This window comes from Myripristis murdjan, chromosome 4, assembly GCF_902150065.1.
Source record: "Myripristis murdjan chromosome 4, fMyrMur1.1, whole genome shotgun sequence".
Classification (NCBI taxonomy): Eukaryota; Metazoa; Chordata; class Actinopteri; order Holocentriformes; family Holocentridae; genus Myripristis; species Myripristis murdjan.
In genome coordinates, this window is record NC_043983.1 from 26,807,908 (window position 1) to 26,832,320 (window position 24,413).

At 40.6% G+C, this 24,413-nt stretch overlaps 1 protein-coding gene across 5 annotated transcripts in view; it reads left to right on the forward strand.

Moving 5' to 3' along the window:
* Nucleotides 1-24,413, forward strand: part of LOC115357821 (discs large homolog 1-like protein) — a 127,179-nt gene that overhangs the window by 76,956 nt on the left and 25,810 nt on the right. For 4 of the 5 annotated variants that reach the window (XM_030049533.1, XM_030049535.1, XM_030049536.1 and 1 more), the window contains 8 exons: nt 449-499; nt 2,925-3,049; nt 3,487-3,656; nt 3,882-4,018; nt 5,952-6,096; nt 8,306-8,441; nt 11,794-11,950; nt 12,861-12,963. In XM_030049533.1, the coding sequence (XP_029905393.1) occupies nt 449-499; nt 2,925-3,049; nt 3,487-3,656; nt 3,882-4,018; nt 5,952-6,096; nt 8,306-8,441; nt 11,794-11,950; nt 12,861-12,963 (1,024 nt within the window). Of the gene's footprint in view, nt 1-448; nt 500-2,924; nt 3,050-3,486; nt 3,657-3,881; nt 4,019-5,951; nt 6,097-8,305; nt 8,442-11,793; nt 11,951-12,860; nt 12,964-22,450; nt 22,515-24,413 lie in introns of those variants that run through there. The other variant, XM_030049538.1, reaches the window with a different exon arrangement.

Here is a 24,413-nt window from a genome sequence, read left to right on the forward strand (position 1 = left end):
ATCTTTTTTACAGTCATGAATGCAGTGAGATTAAAGCTAATTTTTATGGAAGCTACTGACAGGAATAAAACTCACATAGGCCTAAAATGTGGTGGCCTGGGTTAAAAATAAATATTACATTCTTTATATTTATTCTCATTTTATTTATATTTGTATTTATTATATTTATTTATGTCAACATGAATACATTAGAGCAATATTTATTATTCACATTAGACAGAAGGAAACAAAACAACTTTACAGTGCGCTTATACTGAATTTCCTCATTTTTGTATTAACATTTCTGCTCTGGAACGATGGAATATAATTTTATTTTCAGTTCCGTTTTTGATCCTTGCAAATTACCGTTTGTTTTTTCTGTTTTCATTTAGGTAACCTGAATAAAGCTTGGTTTTAACTTTGTCTGCGCATTTCTCTCCCTTGTTTTTTCTCTCTGTCTCTCTGCCAGGTCAATGGTACAGAAGCAGACTATGAATATGAGGAGATCACACTGGAGCGGGTAAAAACACACTTACACCTTCAACAATGTATATGCTCTCTCCACATACTTCACGAAGCCAGGCACATACACTCATTATCAGCACCTTCATTAAAATAGCCTCTCTTCCTTCATAATCACAGTAAAAATGTCAGTAGCTGTCAGTGGTTTTGGGAACATGCTACAGTTCATCCCGTCTATTTTAAATCAGGACAGTAAGAACAAAGAGTTTAGACAAAGATGCAGTAGCACTTGAAAAATAACTGTGCTGGGAAAGAGCTAGAATACCGCAAATGCTCCACTTTGAAGAATTACGACAGGTTGAGATCGCTGTTGATCTCTTTTTTTTTTTTTTTTTCAGGGTTGTTTTTAAACTTTAATAAGCTACTGTTGTTGCTATAATCCACAGATAATGCACAGGTCTGGATTATGTAGGACAACTTTTTCTCCAACATCAGAATTCCCAAACTGTCTCCACGTCTGGACTGAGAAGCCATCAGGAAACAAGAGAAACAGCATATTAAAACAAAAGCTTGCCGTAATTTTACGCAACCATAACTGATATTAACATTAACCAGTTAAACAAAACAATAGTCCGACATCAAAAGACTGACATGAGACACTCAAATATTTTAACAATATGATTTGATTATGATGTAGTGAAGTTATCATCTTAGCTTTTTGATTGTTTTCACATACTGCACACTGCAAAATAAATGGTGTCTAGTCCTTTCAAAATTCTGTCAGGATGTTTTAAGCAGTGATTGAATTTGATAAGATCTTTTAAACAAAGTAAACTGATTTTCTATTAAAATACTAAAATAATGACTTAAGGATGATTTTCAGTGATAAATACACGTCATGATGATGGCGTCACCCAGAGTTAAGTTGCTTACATAAGAGGCGGATAATAAGACTAGGATAATTTGGTCCATTGGATTAGGGCTTCTGTTACCAAAATCTAGCGCATCACCTCTCCTGCCTCACCCATTACGGTATTACACCTAATACATCACCTCTCCAAATCTTCTTTATTACCAGATAACATGCAATATATAACCTCATAAAGTTTGCACCAGCAAATTCTAACAAACATAACAACCAACACAATAGAAGCCTAACGAACATATCTCTTCCTCTCACTCTCCCATGCTTTCTCACTGTTTATAAAGCTAGTATAATGTGTGTGTGTGTGTGTGTGTGTGTGTGTGTGTGTGTGTGTGTGTGTGTGTGTGTGTGTGTGTGTGTGTGTGTATGTGTGTGTGTGTGTGAGTCCATGGTGTCTTTAAAGCAGAGCCAGTCAAGCAGACAGAACCAGGTCACCAGAGAATACAGCGACAGATAGAGATAGAGAGAAAAAGAGATAGAAACATTGAGAGAGAGAAAGAGGGAGAGAGAGAGAGAGAGAGAGAGAGCCTCAGGGTGAGAGAAAGGGGAAAATAATGAGAGAAGGAGGAAGAGAATCAGGAAACGATAGGCGAGGAATAGAAGAGAAAAAAAAGAGGGTCAGTGGAGACAGACCTCGGGTGGGATTGAGTGAAATATGAGCAGAGTTAGAAAATGGAGGGAGCGGAGAGAGAGACAAGAGACCACTAAGATCGGCCTCAATGAGCTGACAGAGTTTGCACTGCCAAAAACACTCCACGCTCATCAAGTAATTGTACAAAGGGTTCAAACTTAATTGTCTATCTGCACTGGGTTCAGAGGATTTCACTTTGACGTTATTTGCCATAAACAAAAGCTCAGCTGTTGTCCAACACATTTTTATTTTAAATGAATGAACGTCTCAGAATGAATTAACAATTAGACTTTCAGAAGAATTAATTTTTGCTTTTGTTAACTTAACCCTTTATAGGGCACTCATTGATATACTTTGAAATTAAAAAAAAAAAAAAAAAAAAAAACAACAACCCTAGACTGTTATTAGAGAACATGACAGGACTTTATTACTTCTATAAAATTTTTCTAAAATTTTCATTTTGTAATAGAAAATCAAAGCCATTGAGATTGGTCAAATGCCACAATCATGTGACCTGGAATGTAGAGTGATCTTTGCTGATTGGCTGGGTGAAGACCAAATGATTATTGAACTAACTGAGACAGGGGATGGGCCTGATATGTAAAATTTCTGAAATTACCAAAAATAGTCACTTGCCCTATAAAGGGTTAACCCTTTATAGGGGAAAAATAGTCACTTGCCCTATAAAGGGTTAAAAAAATATTTTGCTACAACTTTGGTCAGGACGGGGGTGTTGATGATATGTTGCTGTAGTGAAGATATTTGATTTCTGGCCAGACTGATATTTGGGAACACTCATCAAATCAGTTCTGCTTAACATTTTGTCCCAGTCTTACACTGTTGCCTCAACATTCACAGTGACTTTGTTATTAATGCTTGGTTATCATAGCTCTAAAATACTGTGTGTGTGTGTGTGTGTGTGTGTAGGGTAACTCAGGCCTGGGGTTCAGTATTGCCGGGGGGACTGATAACCCTCATATTGGAGAAGACCCCTCCATCTTCATCACCAAGATTATACCTGGAGGAGCCGCAGCCCAAGATGGACGACTCAGGTACACACACACGCACACACACATGCACACACACAAAAAAATTAGATATCTGTAAATGCCAGGTATTTTTTTTATTTTTTCAGGACTTGTCCCTACTTAGAGAATGAATTAGCACCGGTATGTTGAATTCAACTCAACCACGACTGAGAACATTCTGTCCCAACATGAGTACAACCAGACAGAGCCTCGATAAAAACCAACATTTATATAGTAAAAATGAATCTTAAGGCTTCTCATTAACTATAGTCTGTGTAGTGCCTGACACCACCAGATTAGAATAGGTAGATCATGATGGATAGAAAAGTTTTTAGTCTTTAGCAAATAATTTTGTGCCGTCCGAACTTGACATGACCTGACAGAAACAGTCGGGTCCCATCGGGGTTTGGGGCAGCCATCTCAGGTTGTGCTCCTTCTCTATTCGTGCCCGTGCTCTCCAGGGTGAATGACTGTATAGTGCGGGTGAACGAGGCGGACGTCAGGGAGGTGACCCACAGTGGGGCCGTGGAGGCACTGAAGGAGGCGGGAGGTCTGGTCAGGCTGTACATACGACGCAGGAGGAGCCTCACCGAGAGAGTCATAGACATCAAACTGGTCAAAGGGCCCAAAGGTGAGGAAATACACAAGCAATATAAGCAAAACACAAAGAAACACGGACATGAAATATAGAGATGAGAAAGTAACATGAAATAAGATTCAACTGATCTCCCTGAGGAAAAATAATAGGATACAAATGCAGTGGTGGTTGTGGCAGGATAAATGTAGAAAACATAAATGTGAGAAGGTAAGTCAAAAATATAATCCCTTTCTTTTATTGGCACTGTCTCTTTCTCAGGTTTAGGGTTCAGTATAGCAGGTGGAGTTGGAAACCAACATGTCCCAGGCGACAACAGCATCTATGTGACCAAGATCATCGAGGGAGGGGCTGCGCACAAAGATGGACGGCTACAGATAGGGGACAAACTTATGGCTGTAAGAAACTCCATTGCATACTTTCTTTCCTTTTTTTGTCTTTTCACTCCCCCTACTCTTTTATGAACTCAGGAAATCCGCGCTCTTTGGTGGGCTGCCATTGTTTTCTGGTTAAATACCACACCATAGACCATTTCACTAACATTTTATCATGGTCTGATTGATCATAAATATAGACAATGAAAGAGATTAAAGTGCCAATTAGAGATCTCTGCACATCAATGAGATTAACACTTAGGGATAAGTAGGTTCAGCTGTGCACATGAGGGCACAATTCATGATGTAATCTAGGAAAAATCTAAAATTAAGTATATTTTATGTTCTGTTGTGCCTTATATGATGAGTTCACATGTAACGATTATCTTTTAACAGCTTTAATAGCATCAAGCATGTAATGAATCTCTCTTAATTAATTTAAAAATGTTGTGAATGTTCTTTAGTATCACCGAATATGAAATAAATCTCCCTTCGAAATGCCAAGTTTTCCTTTTAACAGTGCCCAAAATTTATGAGTCCTCCTTGTTTAAACTTTAAATTGAAAAGTGAGCAGAAACAATGATTGTCGTATCCATTATAGCCCTTATTAAATTCTTACATATTACCTAGTGGGTATGATAAATGCTACGAATAAATGAGGTGTATCAGAATAGGACAGTGAGCAAGTATTTGGAGCGAGCCACAGGGTGTGATGTATCAGATGGCTCCTTGTCCCGCTCTGCCTCCCGGCCTATTAAAGGTGATGTGCAGCGTGGTGACAGTAATACAGCAGCAGGCACTCATTCAGCTCACCCAGACTGATCCAAGGAGAACATAATTAGACCTCCTCTCCATTAACCCAAAGTCCAGCAACAGACAATAATATACTGAAACAGTTCAGTGCTGTTGACATAATCTTTTTAAAAATATGTTTATTTATAATTATATGAAGAGTTAATGCATTAATACAGTAGCAAATGGGTATCAAAACATCAAAACATATATAAAAAAGAATATAAAAACAAAAGTAGGTTGGGGGATTACATAAAAAAAAAAAAAAAAAAAGTTAGGTATTCAAGGCTTCATAAATAGTTGAGGTTTTTACAGCTTTTTGCAGACTTTCAAAATAACCTTTTACTTTGCTTTTCCATTTTGACCCGGTGTAAAAGACAAAGAAAGAGCACCCACACTGTTTGATTGACAGGTGCTCTCTGGGAAGTGCAGTGCAGAAACACCACCGCCGTGAGTGCCTAGCACCAAAGGTGGAGACTTAAGGATTACCACTTTCAAATTAAGTGAAAAAAAAAAAATCTTTTTAAGTGTGCCACAGTAAAGAAATATTAATTGCTATCGTTGGCCTTATGATGCACAAATTCAATCCATAATTCCTTTGGATCTGCTGAACCTCCATCACCCCACTCTTTAATTTAGGTTTGTCTGATTTTTGGGGGGGACTGAAGATGTTTTCTTTCTTAAATTAATTGACTGCTTTTGTGATTGAATGATTGAATGATGGTGTTCAATTATTTCTGCTGTGTTTGGCCTCTTGGCCAGGCCCTTATTGCAAATGAGAACCTCTTCTCAATTGACTTGCCTGTCTAAAGAACAATTAAATAAATTCATAAATGACCAAATAAATAAAGAAATGAAAGTACACAAGTCTTAGTATTTTACACATTTTAGCTGTAATTTAAGTAAATGTCAAATAATGACATGCCTGTCTCCAAGGATGACAAATGTCTCAGGGATGTATTTCAAAATTTGCTGCCATGTATTGGTTTTTATTTTGAGAGCTCGCTGACATGTATTTGAGAATGAGTGCTACTATGTGTATACATGTGTGTACTTTATCAGTATGTAAATGTGCAAGTTTACATGTTGTTGTATATTTGTAGCACAGGTGTTTATGCTTGTGTGGATACGTGTATGGTAGACAGTATGTCTGTTGTGTCTCCAGGTGAACAGCGCCTGTTTGGAGGAAGTGACTCATGAGGAAGCGGTGTCTGCTCTGAAGTCAACTCCCGATGTTGTTTACCTGCGTGTGGCCAAACACACCTCCCTCTTTATCAATGATAACTTCCCCCCGCCTGACGTCACCAACTGTGAGAACGCCCTCCCACACACAACCACACATGCACAGACACACACGTCCTACACACAACTTCTTCCATGTAATGTCACCATCTCTAAGCACAGGTGTAGTGGAGAAGGGTAAACCCAACAAAACTCACTACACTCACATTTTTGTTTTGCAAGGATAGAGTTTATTTATGTTTGTAGGCTCATGTAAATCTTTAGGACCTAATTTTATAGTATATATTATAGCATGTGGCATCAAAATCATGTAAGTTATTTGGTAGGGAGGACAGAAAGGGCTTTTAAAGGAAAAAAAATGAAATAATGTATAATTTTTTCTGAACAAATAATTGTTTTTGTTTGTGGTTGTGTGCTGTATAATGGACACAGTCACAGTCATGGTTTACACATGGTTTACACTTTTTATTGACCACTCTATCACCAAGTATCCTGTAATGCTGAGATGTGTTCACTCATGGAACAGCCCAAAGCTTGGTATCTCTGAAAGCTGGCCGGTCTGAAACAAGACACCAGAAGGCTTGCAGTACTCGAGCCGTGATACAATAGTAATGTGATTTATTTTTTATGGGAAACACTGGTCTGGTATGATTTTGCTTTTGCCTCATTACATAACATCAGTTTGTGCCTCCCCATATCTTCCAGATTGCATTTGCTTGCGCTGTATTCTTCACAACATGAAAAACAAATTGCAGAGAAACAGTGTTTGCTTCAATGTGCAGCCATCACTGCACCCAAGAGGACGAACGATGAAATATTTTAAGAGCAGGCTGTTGTCTAATTGTAAAGTTTTGCTCAGGGCGGGTAAAAACAAAGCTTTCATTTTCCATCACATTGTCGGCTTTTAGCTGTGACTCTTATTATCTATGAGTAAGTAAGTGACTTACTATGAGTGCAACAGCAGAATAAGCTTGAATTCCCAGGTCACCAAGATTAGAGGCCAACAATAGGAATGCAGGGATCAAAACAGCATCACCTAAACAACAAATATGAAAAACACCTTTTCCTGTGTGTCAGGACTTTTCCTGTATAATTCATTTGTTGTTGAGAAAGAACAAGAGCCAGGCAATAATACTTTATGTGCACATATTTAATGTTAAGTGTTTCTCAAAGAGATGAGTTTTCAGTTTGAGAGATAGGAAGTAGTGTAACTACACTTCTGATCACACAGAGGTTCACAGGACATACTGTGATGTTGTCAGTACGGATGCAGAGGGAAGGATTTGATGTGGAAGTAAAGCAGTTCTGTTTAGGTAAGCTGAACAAAACTCTAAAGCATCCTCTGCGCCAGAAAATTGCAAGTAATTGTGATGGTAATGATTCGAAAAGTCGTAATAGAATTCTTGCTTGTTTTCTCCCCTTCTGTGAAGTGCTGTCATGATGGCATTAATCATCATCAGTTAAGGGGGTTATACCAGGCCAGTTTTTGCCATCAAGGCTGGATTCCACAATGGTTTAGTCTCCATTTGTCCATATGGCATAGAGCCATAAAATGTATTTACTGCACCTGCACACAATGAATGAAAGAATGATTAGTATTGTGAACTCTGCTTGTGCTGAATAGTTGACAGAGAAGGGAGACAGCTTAAAATGTGGCCACATAAACAAAAAAAAGCCGATCATTTCATTTTTTCATATGTTCCCATTAAACATCCTTGCAAGTTCTAGTGTTTTCACACCCACTTTTACCATAAGTTGATTAAAGATGTTCAAAATCCATGTTAAAAATATACACGGGGATGATCACCCAGACGGTGTTAAATTTGTTACATAACCATCTGATGATCAGACCGGGGATAATTTGGCCCACTGGAACACAGCCTCCTGTTACCTCTCCAAATCAGCGCATTGCCAGAATACACTTAATACTTCACCTCTCAACTCAAACACATTACCAAACTGCAACTAATGCATCACCTTTCCAAGTCTCTCTTCTCGCCAAGTTGCCAAACACATATAATACACCACCTTTCAAATATCAGACACCACCAAACTGCACCTAATACATCAGCATTACAAATCTCACATTGTATGTGTTCTGAATTGAGTTGTTTAGCAGTGCAAAATAACAGCAGAGTGTCAGCAGATCCAGTCACGGGATGAAGGGGGAGCCATAGTTCAAGCACAGACTGGGCCTTTGTAAATATGTTAAATTACAATATTTTATGTATCACAGTGTTATAAAAAGTGCACCTGCATGTGTGTGATTTCTTTCAGCCTACTCCCCCCACCAGGACAACCATATAAGCCCCTCTTACATGGGTGGCAGCCAGTCTGTAAGCCCCGCCCCCTTGACCACACCCAGATACTCACCACTGCCCAGGGCTATGATAGGAGACGACGATGTCACCAGGTAAAACCTCTCTCTCTCTCACACACACACACACACACACACACACACACTCACACTTTATTACGGGACAGCACAGACAAAACATGCCCAGAGCCACGTCTGAACAGATGCACAATGCAACAAAACCATTCCTTCCAAGTTTATGTAATTTTGTAATGTGGCAAATACATTTTCATCACGATTTATTGCGTAGCTAGCATATACACTGTTTACAGTATTGAGGAAATGTTATCAAATATCTTGTCTAATTTGCAAGAAATACCTGAATGCTAAAGTTTCACTCATCATTGGGTCAGAAGTCAAGTAATTTCTTCTTCATGGCTTCTGACATCATGACCTGCTCTGAAATCTTTTAAGTGGAGAAGCAGGAGCCTCAGGTCGGGAAACAAAGTCTTAGAAAACCCAGTATACAATAAACTCAGTGACCTCTGCCTTTCTCTGTTTGTGTGCGTGAGTTTGGCAGTAAGAGGCAGATGGTTGCAAGAGTGTTGTCTGGGAATGTAGGCTGAGGTCACACACACACACACACACACACACACACACACATTCATACATATAGCCTCTCTCAGTGCTGCTGTACTGTCTTTAATCCAGTTTAATGGAAGGATTACAGCCTATCACAACCCTCGTCACTCAGCTGCCGTCACCGTGGTTACCAAAATATGACTCATTCCGTCATAACCCCATGGGCCAATCAGCGTGCTTTGATTATGATAAATCTGCTAAGCCTCAGATTGACTGCAGAATGGTCATGTTGATGTCTTTCTGTCTCTGTCTTCTGACTCTGTATTTCTTGCCTCTCAGTATCTCTCTCTCTCTCTCTCTCTCTCTCCTCTCTCTCTCTGTCTTTCTCTCAGTCTGTCTCATCTCTGTGCCTTTCCTGCTGTCCCTCACTCCCTCCCCCTCTCACACACTTCTCTTTCTCTCTCTGGGTAGTTTGTCATGCAAAAGAGGGATTATGGGTTTCAGTAAATTTACTCTGAGTGTGCACAACATTCACAACATCTGTTCTGTCCATAAAACAGACTGAGCAAATGAATCCAGTTGAAAGCTATGGTCCCTTATTGAATTTACCTGTTAAATCCATTTTGGTTATGAAGGAGACAAAACAGGCTTAAGGACAATTTTTAATTATTGAGGAAATGCAGACAGTCGATGTTTACAATATTTGGAAGCTTGTCCTTGCGCAGCTGTAGAGGGTGTTTATGTGTAGATTTTATCTAAAAATTGCCTGATGAGCCACTAACAGTTATTTACCTCTCTCCAAATCCTATGAATACTGATATTTATACATACTTCTGTTCACTGAGTAGTCATAGTGTTCAGACACCCTTTGTAGAGAAGCAAAGACTTTTAGTGTCACGCAATCTAAATGTTTTTTTGGAGGTTTTCCAACAAACAAATCTTTAGAGGAAACACTAATTCACATTTCAGGCATTTAGCTGACACTCTTGGAGCATTTTACTGGAAGCACAAAAAGCAGAATAGCATTTGTGTATTATCATAATTGCAAGTAGCTGCACAAGTGGAAAGGGACAGTCCTAAAAGCTAGAAAGGAATAGTTTTTAAGCATGGTGCAGCCTCACAGTGTAAAGCCCTACACTTGATGATGTTGAGTTTTCTCAGTCAGAGGATATACAGGTCAGGTGGACTGAAACCTCTAACCTACTAATAGTCTGGAATGGGAGGCTGAGTTTATATTTGCAATCCTCCAAAGTTCCAGGTGGTTGAAGATGATAAACGGCATCATGTTGTCTTCACTCATTGGAAATCGACTCACATAAGACAGAAGCAACACTAACTGGCCCAGTGGACCAATCACAGACCTTGTGGTCTTATGTCTCTATACACACAGTTATATTTCTGGAGAATCGCATGTAAGGTGGGGCAGCAGCCTCTGAGCACTACGCAGGAGCCACAGACACCTACAGTGTAGCTGCTGTGGCATTTAGACACAATAGTATGAGATCAGATAAGGCATGCAGCATGTTTTGGAGTTGTAGTCTCAATCTACCTCACCTGTTCAGAGAGCAGGTGACTTATAATATTAGTATGGTTTGTCCCTCCATAATCAGCTGATACACTGCCTGTCTTAGTTTTTTCTCAAACCACTGAAGGGAATTTTGAACCTTTGAATTTCTTGCAAGTGTTTTCTTTTCACATGGCTTTAGAGGGAATTGCACAAATCGTTTTCCCCTCACTTCTGAGCAGCTGCCCTTGTGTTCAGTCTTACAGTTGTTCTATGATGTGAACCTTCAATATTCCTCCATCACACAAAGCTCTCCCTGTTAGTGATGGTACCCCACTTTAACAGCCAAACAAACCATAGCACAGTAATACCTTAAGATCATGTGACTCTGAGTAGACAGTACACCAGTGTTTCCCCGACTGTTCCTTCATAGCAGCAGTAGTTGCAAATCATTTTGGTTGAATATCTGATCCTGTTTCCTTTCTCTGACTTTTTGATTTTTTTTTTTTTTTTTTTAATATCCTATTTGCTTATTTCCCTTTATTTTTAAGGGATGGTTTTGACTTAACATGCCTCCTTGTTTATAGCACTTAGTCATTTACTTCCCCACTCATACTTTCCCACTTAGTCTTAAATTTCAAACTAGTCATCATCTGATCACAAGACCATTTCTTTGACTTGGTAGGGCCGAGTGCTAAAACTGCTGTTATTTAATATTATTTTATTATATTTTATTTTGTTTTGTTTTGTGATATTTAAGTATAGATATTTTTTATTTCATATTTGAAGCTGCTGGGAATAAAAAAAACCCGAGCAACAGTTTTTATCTTGCAGTGGCCCACCAAAACAGACACAGTGCACTAGTGACACCTGCTGGACGTTATGGTGAATGATCCTTTTGTCTGCAGAATGCATCATGGCATATACCAGTCACAGTTCAACAGAGTTTCAATAATGTTAGGTCTCTACTTTGCATTTTTCTGCATTAACAAAATGAAAGTTAATCCAAGCAGTTTCCTCCCCAGGAATTAACAGACATGGTTGCTAAACATCGAGGAACACAGCAGAGAGTAATGAAATAGGAGGATGAGAGAAGTTGCCCAGCACGTCTTGTCTTCCGCTCCTCTTCTCCTGTTTCCTGATCCATATCTCTGCTATTTAACTCCAGTCTCAGCCAATACTTCTTAGTTTAATTGGCTGTCGTTTTTCCTCGTCTTCCAGCCAGATTTCAGCCTGGCGAAGGGAAATGCAGAGGGCAGGAGCTGCAAACAGTGTGAATTCTGGCTTGTTACATTCACAGACCTAAGACAAGAAATAGTGGTGGTTGACTGTTCTTGGATCTAATTTCTTCTGTGCATGTGTGTGTGTGTGTGTGTGTTGCAGAGAGCCCAGGCGGGTGGTGCTCCAGCGGGGCTCGACAGGTCTTGGGTTCAACATTGTTGGAGGGGAGGACGGAGAGGGAATCTTCATCTCCTTCATCCTGGCTGGAGGTCCAGCTGATCTGTGTGGGGAGCTGCACAAGGGAGACCGCATCCTGTCGGTATGAGCCAACATCAAACACATACACATATCAAACGATATACAGTATACTACTTCTGGTAGTGTAGTATTACTGGCACTAGTACTACTACTAATTCAACCACTATTACAACTACATGTCAGTATTTTTATCAAGGGAGGCTGCATCCTGTCAAGATGACCTAAGAGCTATTACATGTACATCTTAAAAGATATATTTTATTGCTGCCACTGCTACCATCACTTCTCCCTCATTTTACCTGTTTCCAAACCAGCTGTACTTGTGGAGTAATCTGTTTTGCTCTTCCTTGCTTCAGTATTTTGCCATTTCTGTTTTTTTCCTGAAATAAATCAAATTACACTGGAACTGGAAAGTGAAAAAATCTGGCTGCAGTGGATGAACTTTTTACCCAGTTCAAGGGAAAAAAAATCTGATTTTAAGTTATTTGTTAAGGATATATACTCTGTTCTTACTGTACCTTGCCTCCATTTGATTCGCAAACAGGCAGTCATCAATCATAGCTAGTGAAGGATGTGTGTGTTAAAGATGTGAATGTTCTGTCAAAGTGAAATATGGCTTTAATTTTCTTCAGCCAGCGCCCAAACAGGAAGTATGTAGAGTTGTCTTAGGACAGTAGAACAGCAACGACAGCCTCGATGTATTTCCAATTCCCAGAGGAAATTACACATTTATGTAAACAAGCACTGAAATGAAATGCTTTCTATAAAACAGGCTTTTATAGAGCACACACACACACACACACACACACACACAACTTGTCACCAGTCAGATATTGATCCAGTTAGATTTACTGTGTTTTCCGTGGCCTGCTGATGTCACTATACATTTATTACTATTGATCCAAGTCATGGGCTGTAATTGTGTGTATACATGTGTGTGTGTGTGTGTGTGTGTGTGTGTGTGTGTGTAGGTTAACGGTGTGGACCTGTCCAGTGCAACACATGAGCAGGCAGCTGCAGCTCTGAAGAATGCAGGACAGACCGTTACCATAGTAGCACAGTACAGACCAGAGGGTGAGTACAAACAGATAAACACACACACACACACACACACACACAGTGACACACCCTGAGGGGAGTTGCGCTTATTTTGTGCACAGGCTGGCTGGAAGGGTGCTGAGGTGTGAATGAACGGGTGTTGCTGAGGTTGTATGTCGGACACTAAGCTTAGAGTGTTACTGTTATTCACTGGTTTTGTTGTTTGCTTGTAACAAAATCCTTATTTTCTAAAACAGCCCTTGTTTGTAGGGCTTGGCGTGAATCTTTGGCTTAAAAGAGACTGAAATGAATTCACGATTCACTCGTTGAGAGTGTGATTTAAGACTTCATTTTGAGTTTGGAAACCGCGATTCATGACAACGGTTTGATTCAGAACTTGCAGAACTTTTAATGAACACAGGCAATAATGTGAGACCATGTTTTTTCCTTCTGAAATGTGGAAAAAAAAACAAGATAATAGGATTACTCAGATATTATTAAGAAGAAGAAAAGCACTGACCAAAAGGAATTTATTTGTTTTATTTATTTATTTATTTTAGCACATCCATGAGGCTGAATCAGAAAATTTTATACTTGTATCGCTCGTTCGCTGTAATGAATAAATTGTTACACCCCTACAAATTATATTTATAGAATACTTGAAAATTCTCTCTCTCTCCCCCTCTCTCTCTCTCATGCACATACACACACACACACACACACACGCACACTATAAACAGACAGAGTCAGGTTCCCAAGAACTGTGGTTGTTGAACACTCGTCTGCTGGGAATGGCTGCGAAGGGCGTAACCTAGGAAACGAGGTCATAACTGCTGATTGGTTCAACTGATGAGGATGCTACTATGGTGTGGGACCTTGGATATTAAATTTAACACGCGCGCACACACACACACACACACACACACACATATTAAAAACAGCATGATAAACAATATCAGGTCCCCTGGTTTCTGATTCACTTTGAATTTGCTAATGACAGGCATTTTAAATTTCCATTAGATACTTTGTCTTGCAAATGTGCTTACTGCAGAGACCACTGCAGACTATCTGTGTGCGTGTGTGTGTGTGTGTGTGTGTGTGTAAAAGTGTCCATGTATTAGTAAGTTAAACAGTTGGTCTGGCCAGCGACAGCTAGCAAACATCAGGTCCCACAAACTCAGTCCTGAGGAAGCAGGTATCAGCACTGAAGACGACTGGCAGTCAGAGAAGTCAAACTCTCTGACTTCTCTTTGAGATCAGCTGGCAGAAAACGCGTGTGAAAAGGCCTCAGGCTGCTGACAAGAGGCAATGGGAATCTGTTAAGTCCGTTTTGAAAATGCATGTCGACAGACTAAAAGGCACAGTGGGGAATATAACACAGAGAAAATGAGGGATATGATCCATATGTATGAGATGGAGAAGTTTGTATTGAAAAGTTTGATGGAAAAAAGAGAGAAAGTAGTATTCTCAGAACCCCAAAAGATACTGAGCCAACAACTAGAAATTGAAGGATTAGAAGAGGCAGCTTTAAACACCAGTAGTGCACTATTTTAGAAAATAGTATCACCAGCCCACATGAAAACTTGAAAAACCTTTGGACAGAAATGAGGAGGGTACAGACCCCCAGGAAGAAAAATAAAAAAAATGAGTTGGAGCTGGAAAATTATCCTAAAAATCCTTAAAAGGATGTACAAGTAGGGAAAGACATTAATATGGGCCAGGCATTGTCACAATCTAATGGGGTTTCCTAACAGCCGCATGAAACCTCACCAAATGTAGCATGAGAGAGCCAAATAATCCATAGATGATGAAGTAAAGCACGGGGAATTCTAATTTCAAAGAGACTGTCTAAACAGAGACTGTAGGTTTTCTGCATGTGATGGTGCAGCGGCTGGCAACCAAATAATTAACGCGTTAATGCAGGAATAGCAGCAGGAATGCCAGGCTGTAAAGAAACTATGGAACCCCAAACCATCATTAAAATAGGCTCTTTGATTGAGAATAATTGGTCTCATTTTTGTACAAACAAATGTGCATTTTGCTTTACTCTAATGCTGACAGGTGCAAGACAACAGTGACTAAATCAGACTAAATCTAGTTTCTGAGATCTTTTACATTTGCTGGTCTGAACACTTAGTGGCTGGAGCAGAAGAACTAGGTAGGTAGCATGGGCAGTGATCAGCACCACGACTGAATACACAAAAGAAAAAAGCAGCACCTATACAGAAACTCAAACTCATCAAAAACAAAAACAAAAACAAAAAAATCTAAGGAATAACACGTCACAGTCCCGCCCACACTGTTTGATCATCAGGTGATCACTGGGTGCGCAATGCAGAACACACCACAGGTATGAGCGGCTAGCACCAAAGCTGAAGAGAAACATAAAAACAGCATATTGTATGATGGCGTATCTGTATGCTAGCAGAAATGGGTAGCCATACATCATCCAAAGGTCATTGTGCAATATTTTCTACATAGCTAGCTTGTTTTGTGTTGAAATGCAGTTTCAAAAGTGCTGAGCTGAACATGGATAGATAGCCAGCCGTCCCTTTAGCCCGTGACTGTTAGGAAAATGGGGCTTCTGGACTGTCCCAAGTCTAAGCAGGGCAGCTTTATATTGTCTTTTAAGTTTGAAAAAGGCTTAAAATAACAATAACAATAATGACGATGATGATAATAACAAATAGATCATTTAAATTCATGGCCTTAAAAAATGTTTAATATTTTAAAATTCAGCTATTACAGGTTTTATTGTTCTCAACATATCAAAACTGATTGATTCAGAATATGCGTTTGCTGCTTTTGAAATCTTTATGTTTGTTTTCAAATTGGTTTTTAACTCCAGGTCAATCTGCCTCTCTGAAAGCTGCAGATGCCCCACTAACCAGAGATCCAAATGGCTCGCTGGTCTAGTTTGACTTGGCTTGGTTTGTATCAGTCCACGTTTGTCTGGCTTGGTGGCGCCTGGCATTAGTGATGGTGTTAGAGTCGAGTGCTCTCAGTGACAGTGGGTGTCAGCAGTAATCCAGCTGGCCTTGGTGGGAGCAGACTGACATGTACAGTAGCTTGTTTTTTTATTTGGTTTTTGGTTCAGTTTATTTGTCGGGGTTTTAGATTCAGTCACGTCCTCGAGGACAGAACGTCACAACTGCATTTCTATTTAAGGAACTGTTCTAGTTTTTACTGCTCTGCATTCAAACAATCTGTCGTAGTTTAATGTTGAGTGATTTTGCTTGCACGCATGTCTCAAATCAGAAGGGTTATTCTGGGACAGGTGTGTGTGTGTGTGTGTGTGTGTGTGTGTGTGTCGTGACTCTCCTGCAGACCTCATCAGAGGCTGTTGAAAGAACTCTATATCAAACCTTCTGTCCACGCTGAGTGTTGGGTGTGTTTCCGCGTGTGTGTGTGTGTGTGTGTGTGTGTGTGTGTGTGTGTGTGTGTGTGTGTGTGTATGTGTTTGAATCTGAGGTCCATGTTTGTCCTTTTCCCCATGGTGATCACATGCAGTGACCAGCAGCTCACGCTGTGTGTCACACACACACTTCCTGCCAACAAGACAGGAATTCATAACTACCTACACCAGGAGAGAGTGCACAGACTGTTGTGTGTGTGTGTGTGTGTTTGTGTGTATGTGTGTGTGTGCAGGTCTCCTCCTGTTATTTATATTAACCGGGGTGCCAATAGTGGCCAAGCGCAACACGGCATGGCATAGAGCAGAACTGCATATGGTGCATTCCAGGGCAGCGTTTGTGTGTGTGTGTGTGTGTGTGTGTGTGTGTGTTGATTTAAGCTGATGCAGCAGATATAGATCTGAGTTTATTTGCACTATAGCAGTCCTCGATTCTGCATCCACCCTGCTTTAAGTCTACCATCTTTTTTTCCTACATTATTACTCTTATCTATTTTATTTCTATTTGTTTTATTTCTTCTCCAGGTCATTAAAATATTATGCCCTAATGAGCACCACTTTTAGCAAGCACTGTCTATGCTTGAGAAAATTAAAGCTGTTATTACACGGTTCTGTTGAATACTCAGTTCTGATCATGGTCAGGGCTTTGTAATCTTTCTGGATAATGTTCATCGTGATGAATAAGTGCTTTGCTGCTGCTAACTGCTTTGAACAGTCGCTTCAAAAAGGTTTGATATATGTCAAGCAGTTTATTCGCTGTGACCAGCAGCTCTACAGCTCACTCTATCGGTCGGTCGGTTGGTCGGTCCGCAAAAATTTCCCCACCTTTTTGGCGGCCACAGTTTTCACGCTAGGTCAGGCTGTGGAGGTCAAGTGAGTGTGTGTGTGTGTGTGTGTCTGTGTGTGAGTCAAGGTGTGTGTTTGTGTTCATGCCAATTTGCACTTCACCTCAAACGTCCCATCTTTGCACACAGACTGGCTAGTCATAGCGTAGCATCAGCCAGCTCCAATCAGAGTCTGAGAACTATACGGCTGTGCTCCAGAGACTCTTGTTTTATATTTCCTTTGTTTTTTAGGCTGGTTTTGTGGATTTTGAGCTCGTCATGGTTAAACCTGGTTTCTTTGGAGCCCCCACTGTCAGTAACTGCACTCTCTGAAGAAATATTAGCAAATTTTTGGAAGAGCAATTTCAGAGAGAAGCAGACTGAAGGGTTGTGGCAAATTTGTGGAGGACTGGGCCGGCACACTGCTGATATTTAGTGCTTTCTAGAGGTCCAAGGTGTGGACAACACCGATCAGATGGGCACAAAAACCTGTGGAGCTAACATTAGCAGAGTACCATACATACAACACACCAGTCATTAACCAAGTAAGCACTTCTACATTAGCTAAAGAAATTATATACATGCTGTTTTTGCTTTTTGAGGATTACAGTGAATATACGCCTACCCTGCTGTACAGGAACAGTGCTGCTACTTAATTTCCCTGTCCTCTGTCTGGATCGCCAGGCGGTCTGGTGGTTCACTTTTACGCTGTGATCTGTTTATCTTTTTAGTCTGTTTTCACTGCCGAGTCAGTTTGACATCCTGGATAGATCAAACACAAAATGAAGACATTTCTGCCTGCTACTCTCTGAAATCGCTTGTCTGCTCTGTCTGTAATTAGATAGTATTACTCCAGGGAGTGCACTTTAGTGACAGTGAAGGCTCTGTGTGGGGCGGGGCTGAGTGGAGAATGAATCGGCAAAAGGGGGGTGGCAGTGGGAGTGGCTTATTAGAAAAAGGCGCACAACTTCTACAACTACAGATTCATACAAAATTGGCACAAAAATTGCATTACTAAGAGGGTGACTTGCAAGAGAAATTATTTATAAACTCAATTTGAATGCACCTTGCCAAGAGCACAAGACTTGCAACTTTTCCATCTAACCCACCAGAGCATTGTTGTTGTATGAATAACATGTTAGTCAGGCTGTTAGGGAGGCCACCTTGTGCTCAAGGTGTTGCTGGTTCAATCCCCAGTCCACAGATAAGGGCCCAGCATGGCCGAAGTGAGCAAGCAGCCCTCGTCAGTGAATATTAGAAAGCTTAAATTCAGCGGCATTCTCCTTCAAAAGTGATCTCCTCCAGTGCCATAAGTTTCCTGATGTGGGACTGGTAATGCCCACCGGATGACAGCAGCATTAGTCACTGGGATTACACATAGGCTATACTGTCACAGACGCACACTGACACACACACACACACACACACACACACACACACACACACACACACACACACACAATATGCACAGAGGCGGTGTGTTTAAGTCTGTCAGCAGTAATACTGAGGTGATGCAGAGAGGATTATCTTCACTCCTGCTTAATACACAGTGTATGTGTGTGTGCCCCTGTGTGTGTGTGTGTGTGTGTGTGTGTGTGCGCGTGCGCGCCTGTGTCTTCTACCAGTTGTTAAGTAGCAGATTAACAGTGACTCTATCTCTGGGCTTATAGACACAAACTTTTTGGACTGAGCTGGAATATTCTCTGCTCAAGATTTTCTTTCTCTCTTTCTTTTTTTTCCTTTTTTTCCTTTCTTTGTTTCTTGTTTCTTCATATCTTTCTTTTTCTTCTTTCATTCTTTCTTTCTTTCTTTTCTTCCTCCCTTCCTCAGGTGTCTGATTGACACCATCCGGTTGATTCCCTATCCACAGGAGTGATTTGGGGAACTCGACCCCCAGTCGTGACAGGGAGGCCTTCACTTTGAGACGCGCAGGATGTTGCCTTGACACTGTCAGTCTTTCATCCGTCAATCAGAGATCAAACATTTTCCAATTTTGACATTTTAAACCTGGATTCGGCACATGAAAAAAAGAGATCCTTCTGTTCTATTTTTATCCCCCCCCCCTACAAGTCTCCTTCCCTCTCCTGTCATGTCCTCTGCAATCCGATCTCTTGATCAATAACAATATGGATTACTGTGCTTTATCGTGTCAATTATAGATGAGCCTCTCCAGCAGAGCTATTTTTAGAGCAGAGCTGTACATCGACTGAGTTGTGTCACTGAAGCTGCTGGAGGCTGGGATCATTCCCCGCGCTGCCTGGTAACAGAGGATGTTTCCAAGAAGGAGAGAACACTTAGTTCTGTTGAATGTCGCTGCAGCTGAAATCAGCTTCACTAGCAAGAAAGACTTCGTCAATATTAAACCAGGAGCACAAAATGTTGTTTCATACAGTATCAACATTTATATTATGCATACATTCATCTGAAACAGGCTCAGCAGGTCAGTGTTTTTTATTCAGCAAATCAAATGCATGTAAATCGTGAGATGGAGACGTGCACTAAGGCAAGAAGAATGTTTATAAAAGGATTTTAACACTGGGGAAGCCACATTTTTTAACCATGTGCCACACACTCTCACAGCTGTTACATACATATAAAAATAATCAGTAATATATATAAAAGTACACCAACTACTTACTGACATTATGTATTACAAGCACATTTACTATAAACAGATGGATAAATAAAACCTGTAAAGTTAAGCAGTTAAATGATAAGCATTATTAAAGGTACAATAGAACTTACCTGTGTGGATTTCTGGAAATAAACTTCTGCACACACACAAACACACACTTCTTTTTCTAGAACTAATCATTTACTATAACTGGTGATTGCCATTACCTAAATGAAAACAAAGCATATGCCAAATTTGATGCAATTAAAATGAAGCTGTATTGATCCCCATGGGGAAATTGTGAGTCACTGCCACAGCAAATATGATAGGATATTCAGGATATTGCGCCAAAACTGAATAATAAAAAACTGATAAAATACAGCAAAAACTGTACCAATGAAGAGATTTTTGTCTTAAAATAGAATATTTTAATATATGAATTTTAATGATTGTAAAGTTACATAAAATATGTGCTTGTGTCAGTTTCAGCACGTCAGCTGGACAGCATTAGTGTTGAAAAGTATGGATTACTTATTTGTTTACCTCCTGTCCAATCACTGTTTTTGATAACTCGTATTGAAGGAATTTTTGTGCAAAAGGGCGGTCTAACGCAATAATATGAAATGTGTTTTGAAAGAAAAACATTGGTGCAAATGCCTACAGATACAATTTAAGGATGAAAACCCCCCTTTTTCAGTGGTTTTCCACTGGGCCGCACTATAGCTGCACAAAGCAGAAACATCCCTGCTTTCTGCTGAATGGAGGAACGACACTCCTCTAGGGAGCAGAGGAGAGGAGAGCAGAGGGGAGCAGAGGAGAGGAGAGCAGAGGAGAGGAGTGAGGGAGCATTGAGATGTAAAATGAAGGAAGGAGGGGAGTGGGGAATATGAGCCCCAAAGCCATTAGTCTTTGTCATCACCCTTCCCCCCATCTCTGTCTCTCTTTCTGTCTCTCTCTCTCTCTCTCTCTCCCTCTCTCTCTCTCTCTCTCTCTCCATCTGATCATATTGCATTGAAGTGATGTGTGTTGGCAGATACAGTTAGCTACTGTAGATGCTGATGATGTGAAAGTTCATATCTGCTGATTTTGATGTGTGTGTTTGCAGCTTACCCGGAGAAAGAGACAGAGACGGAAGATGTGGTTCACTTTCACAGTCAGATCCAGAGTCAGATTGCACTTGGACTCTCTCTTGATTTCATTGGACAATCATTCGAAATAATGTTATAAAATATTAACATATTAAAATGATAACTATTGATCATGACGATGATGATGATGGTGATAACTCTCAATGAGCCTGTCCTGGTGAAATAAAGGTAAAGTAATAAAAATAAATAAAATTTTCATGGAATTAATACATTAGATAACAACAGAAGATGTTACAGTATATCTTTTGATAAACTGTATTGTACAAAATGTAGAGAAATAAGCATAACTCATTGATTTTGGCATCAGTGCAGGGTTTTTTTGTGCATGCAAGATTTTTCATAAATGAAAGACTCATTACAGATTGAGACAGGGAGAGAAAAGAAAGTAAGAATAAAGAAAAGAGACAAGAGGAAAGAGTCAAAAGAGAGAGACGGAAACAGAAAGAGAGAGAGCCGGAGATGCAGAGACCATCATTAAAAGTGTAGAGCCAAAAGAGTTCAAATACTTATGAAGGCAGATGTTAACTTTTTTCTGTTTCCATGTCAAACAGACACATTTATGGTAAATCAATAAAAAAAAATTTTTTAATTTAGCTGGTAACAGGTACAAATATGAAGACCTTTACGGCTATGTGGTTTACATGGAGGTTTATTTTCGCACAGTTTCAGTTAAGCGTCCCAAAATACGGCTGTAAGACAGTTTTATCAGTCAGGCACCAGCACATGGTCGTGTTTACTGTATATATTGTAAGTTTGTGTGTGAGTGTGTGTGGTGTGTTGGCAGGGTCCGTGGGCCAAAGTAGGGCAGGAGAGCCTGGCATCATCTCAGCCTCCTGCATGAGTGACCTGAGGATACAGTGCGAGTGTGTGTGTGTGTGTGTGTGTGTGTGTGTGTGCACATTTGCAGGCTTGCTTCTGTGCTCACACATGGACATTTATTTCAATGTGTTGGAGGCGTGTATGTGCGTGCACGTGAGCATGTGTGTATGTGTCTCCGCCCCAGAGCAAGCTGCTGTCAAAGAGGGGGAGGGGCAAACAAAACGCAACAGCGAACGATAGAGAGAGAGAGAGAGAGAGAGAGAGAGAGAGAGAGAGAGAGAGAGAGAGAGAGAAATGTAGTAGAGAAAGAATTAGCATCTGTTGTTTCCGTGGCAGCTGAGCATCACTGGACTGACTTTACACACACACACACTCACACACACTCACACACACACACACACATTGTCTCTCTGCACTATCCCGCATACCCACACACTTTTCTATTCACCCACCCGCACACACACACACACACACACACACACACACACACACACACACATTTATGTACAACTGCTCTCTCTGTCTCACGCTGAATCCAATGTGGAGCCAGTGGTAGAGACTTCTCCATCATTTCCTTTCTCGCTCTCCCTCTCTCTCTCTCTCTCTCTCTCTCACACACACACACACACACACACACACACACATTAACGCACACGCTGTCGCTGTGTTTTTTCGTCTCACACACACACACACACACACCGGGACTCTGAAAATCACCAAACCGGCTTCCTCTCCTGCGGACGTTGCACCTGCTTCTCTGTCAGCAGCATGTGAGTACAGCTGAGAGGATTTGAACCGATTTACTTGTTAACATTTTGTCTCACACCGTAACACTCTTACAGTCTTTGCACCGTCCTCTCTCCAGTGACTTCAGAGTGTTTTGGAAATTCTGTTAAAGATAAGAGAGAAACTGTAAAGAGAGATGTGAGCTGGTTCTCTAATGTCCTAACATCACGGTTAGCCTTATCTATTGTGGTCAGCGATGCAGCATTAACATCTTGGCTCTGGCATCGTCTAATGACTCTTATCGTATAACAGATGAGCAGTGGTGTAGAAATAACAGCGTTTGTCTCAGCAGTTTAGCATCAACAGCCTTACAGTCCTGATTTTCTTTTGTGTTTTTTTGTTGTTCTTTGGTCCATTGGCTTTTCTTGTAGCAGAGATTTTCAGTGATTTGTTTTAAGACAGTGATACGACTTTCAAGACAGAGAGGTTCAAAGTGAAAGTTTTGAATTGTCAGCTTTGATTTTTAAGTTTTTTTTAAGATGGTAATTATCAGTGAAGTAGCACTGAATTCACAGCTTGAACACTTGCTTTGGTGTTTCAGGACTTCAAACATGGATGATCAGAGATTTAGCTCTGAATTCACAGCTCTAACACCGGCTTTGTCCCTCTCTCTCCAGGACTTCAGAACCTACATCAGTAGCTGCAATATTATCTTTGTTGTGTAGATAACAGAGAAGAGCAGAGACACAGCAGTAACATGGCATCTCTACCTATATCTTTGTTCCTGTGGCTTTCTGGATGGTGTCCGAGCCCTGGTGCTATTTGGATGATTAACTTTGGACTGTTTGGTCTGTTCATTTTAGTGCATTAACAACTGCTCTGCTTGTTTTGTTAATCCACCAGTGCATCATGCATCAGAGCTGATGCTGAGATACTTTGGGAATGCTACGCTGAGTTCAGCAATGAACATGTTTAAAGTTTAAGCATTACATTAAATTTTTAGTGAAAGGGCACTTTGATTAACTTTATATGGAAAGATCGGTAGCAGTTTTACTTCCGTGTTCAGTATTTAGTGTGATAAAGATGCAAACCTGCTACCACTCCTCTTGTTTTGTTTGTTTGTTCATTCGCTTGTTTGTTTTTACCAGAAAGTTAAAGTGGCCTTTCCAAGTCTTAGCTCTACCTCCTGTTTCACTGATAAGAGCAAGGATCAGAGATGATGTCAGTCAGAGATTCTTTAGTGAATCAGACCTTGGTGGCAGCACCGCTCTGAGCTGTTTCAGTACAGTTTAGTTGTTTGTGTCTGTGAGCCATAAAGATTAATGGATGTTTACGGGGGAGATCAGACCTGAGATCTGCATGTTGTGGGCTGATTTTTGTCGGTGCCAAGGAGCTGAGCTGGTTAGCAGAGAGGGAAATGAGGGGGAGAGAATGAGACATAGAGAGAGGGAGAGAGAGGAAAAACCAAGAGACACTGCAGGTTTCAGACCCCAGGGTCCAACAAAAACAGCAGTTAGAGATAGGCGTGCATGTGTGTGCGTGCGTGTGTGTGTGTGGGAGAGAGAGAGAGTGTGTGTGTGTGTCTGTGTGTGTGTGTGCGCACATACTCATCGCTGAATGTGGCTACAGAATGATTGAATTACTCAGGGTTAATTAGATTCTATCTGCCACAGTAATGGTTCAAGGACACACAAACACACATACACACACACACACACACACACACACACACACACACACACACACATACACACACACACACAAACACAGGGACTTCCTATAGAAGGCTCCTTCAGGCTTATTGCCAGCAGTGTTGTCATTCGTGTGTTAGTTCAGAGGCTTCTGGGAAGCTGTCTGGTGTTAGGACTCAAAGACAGTCAGTCAGGATTTATTCCAATACACACTCCATTGAGCCACACTCAAGCCAAAAGTACCGCATTGTA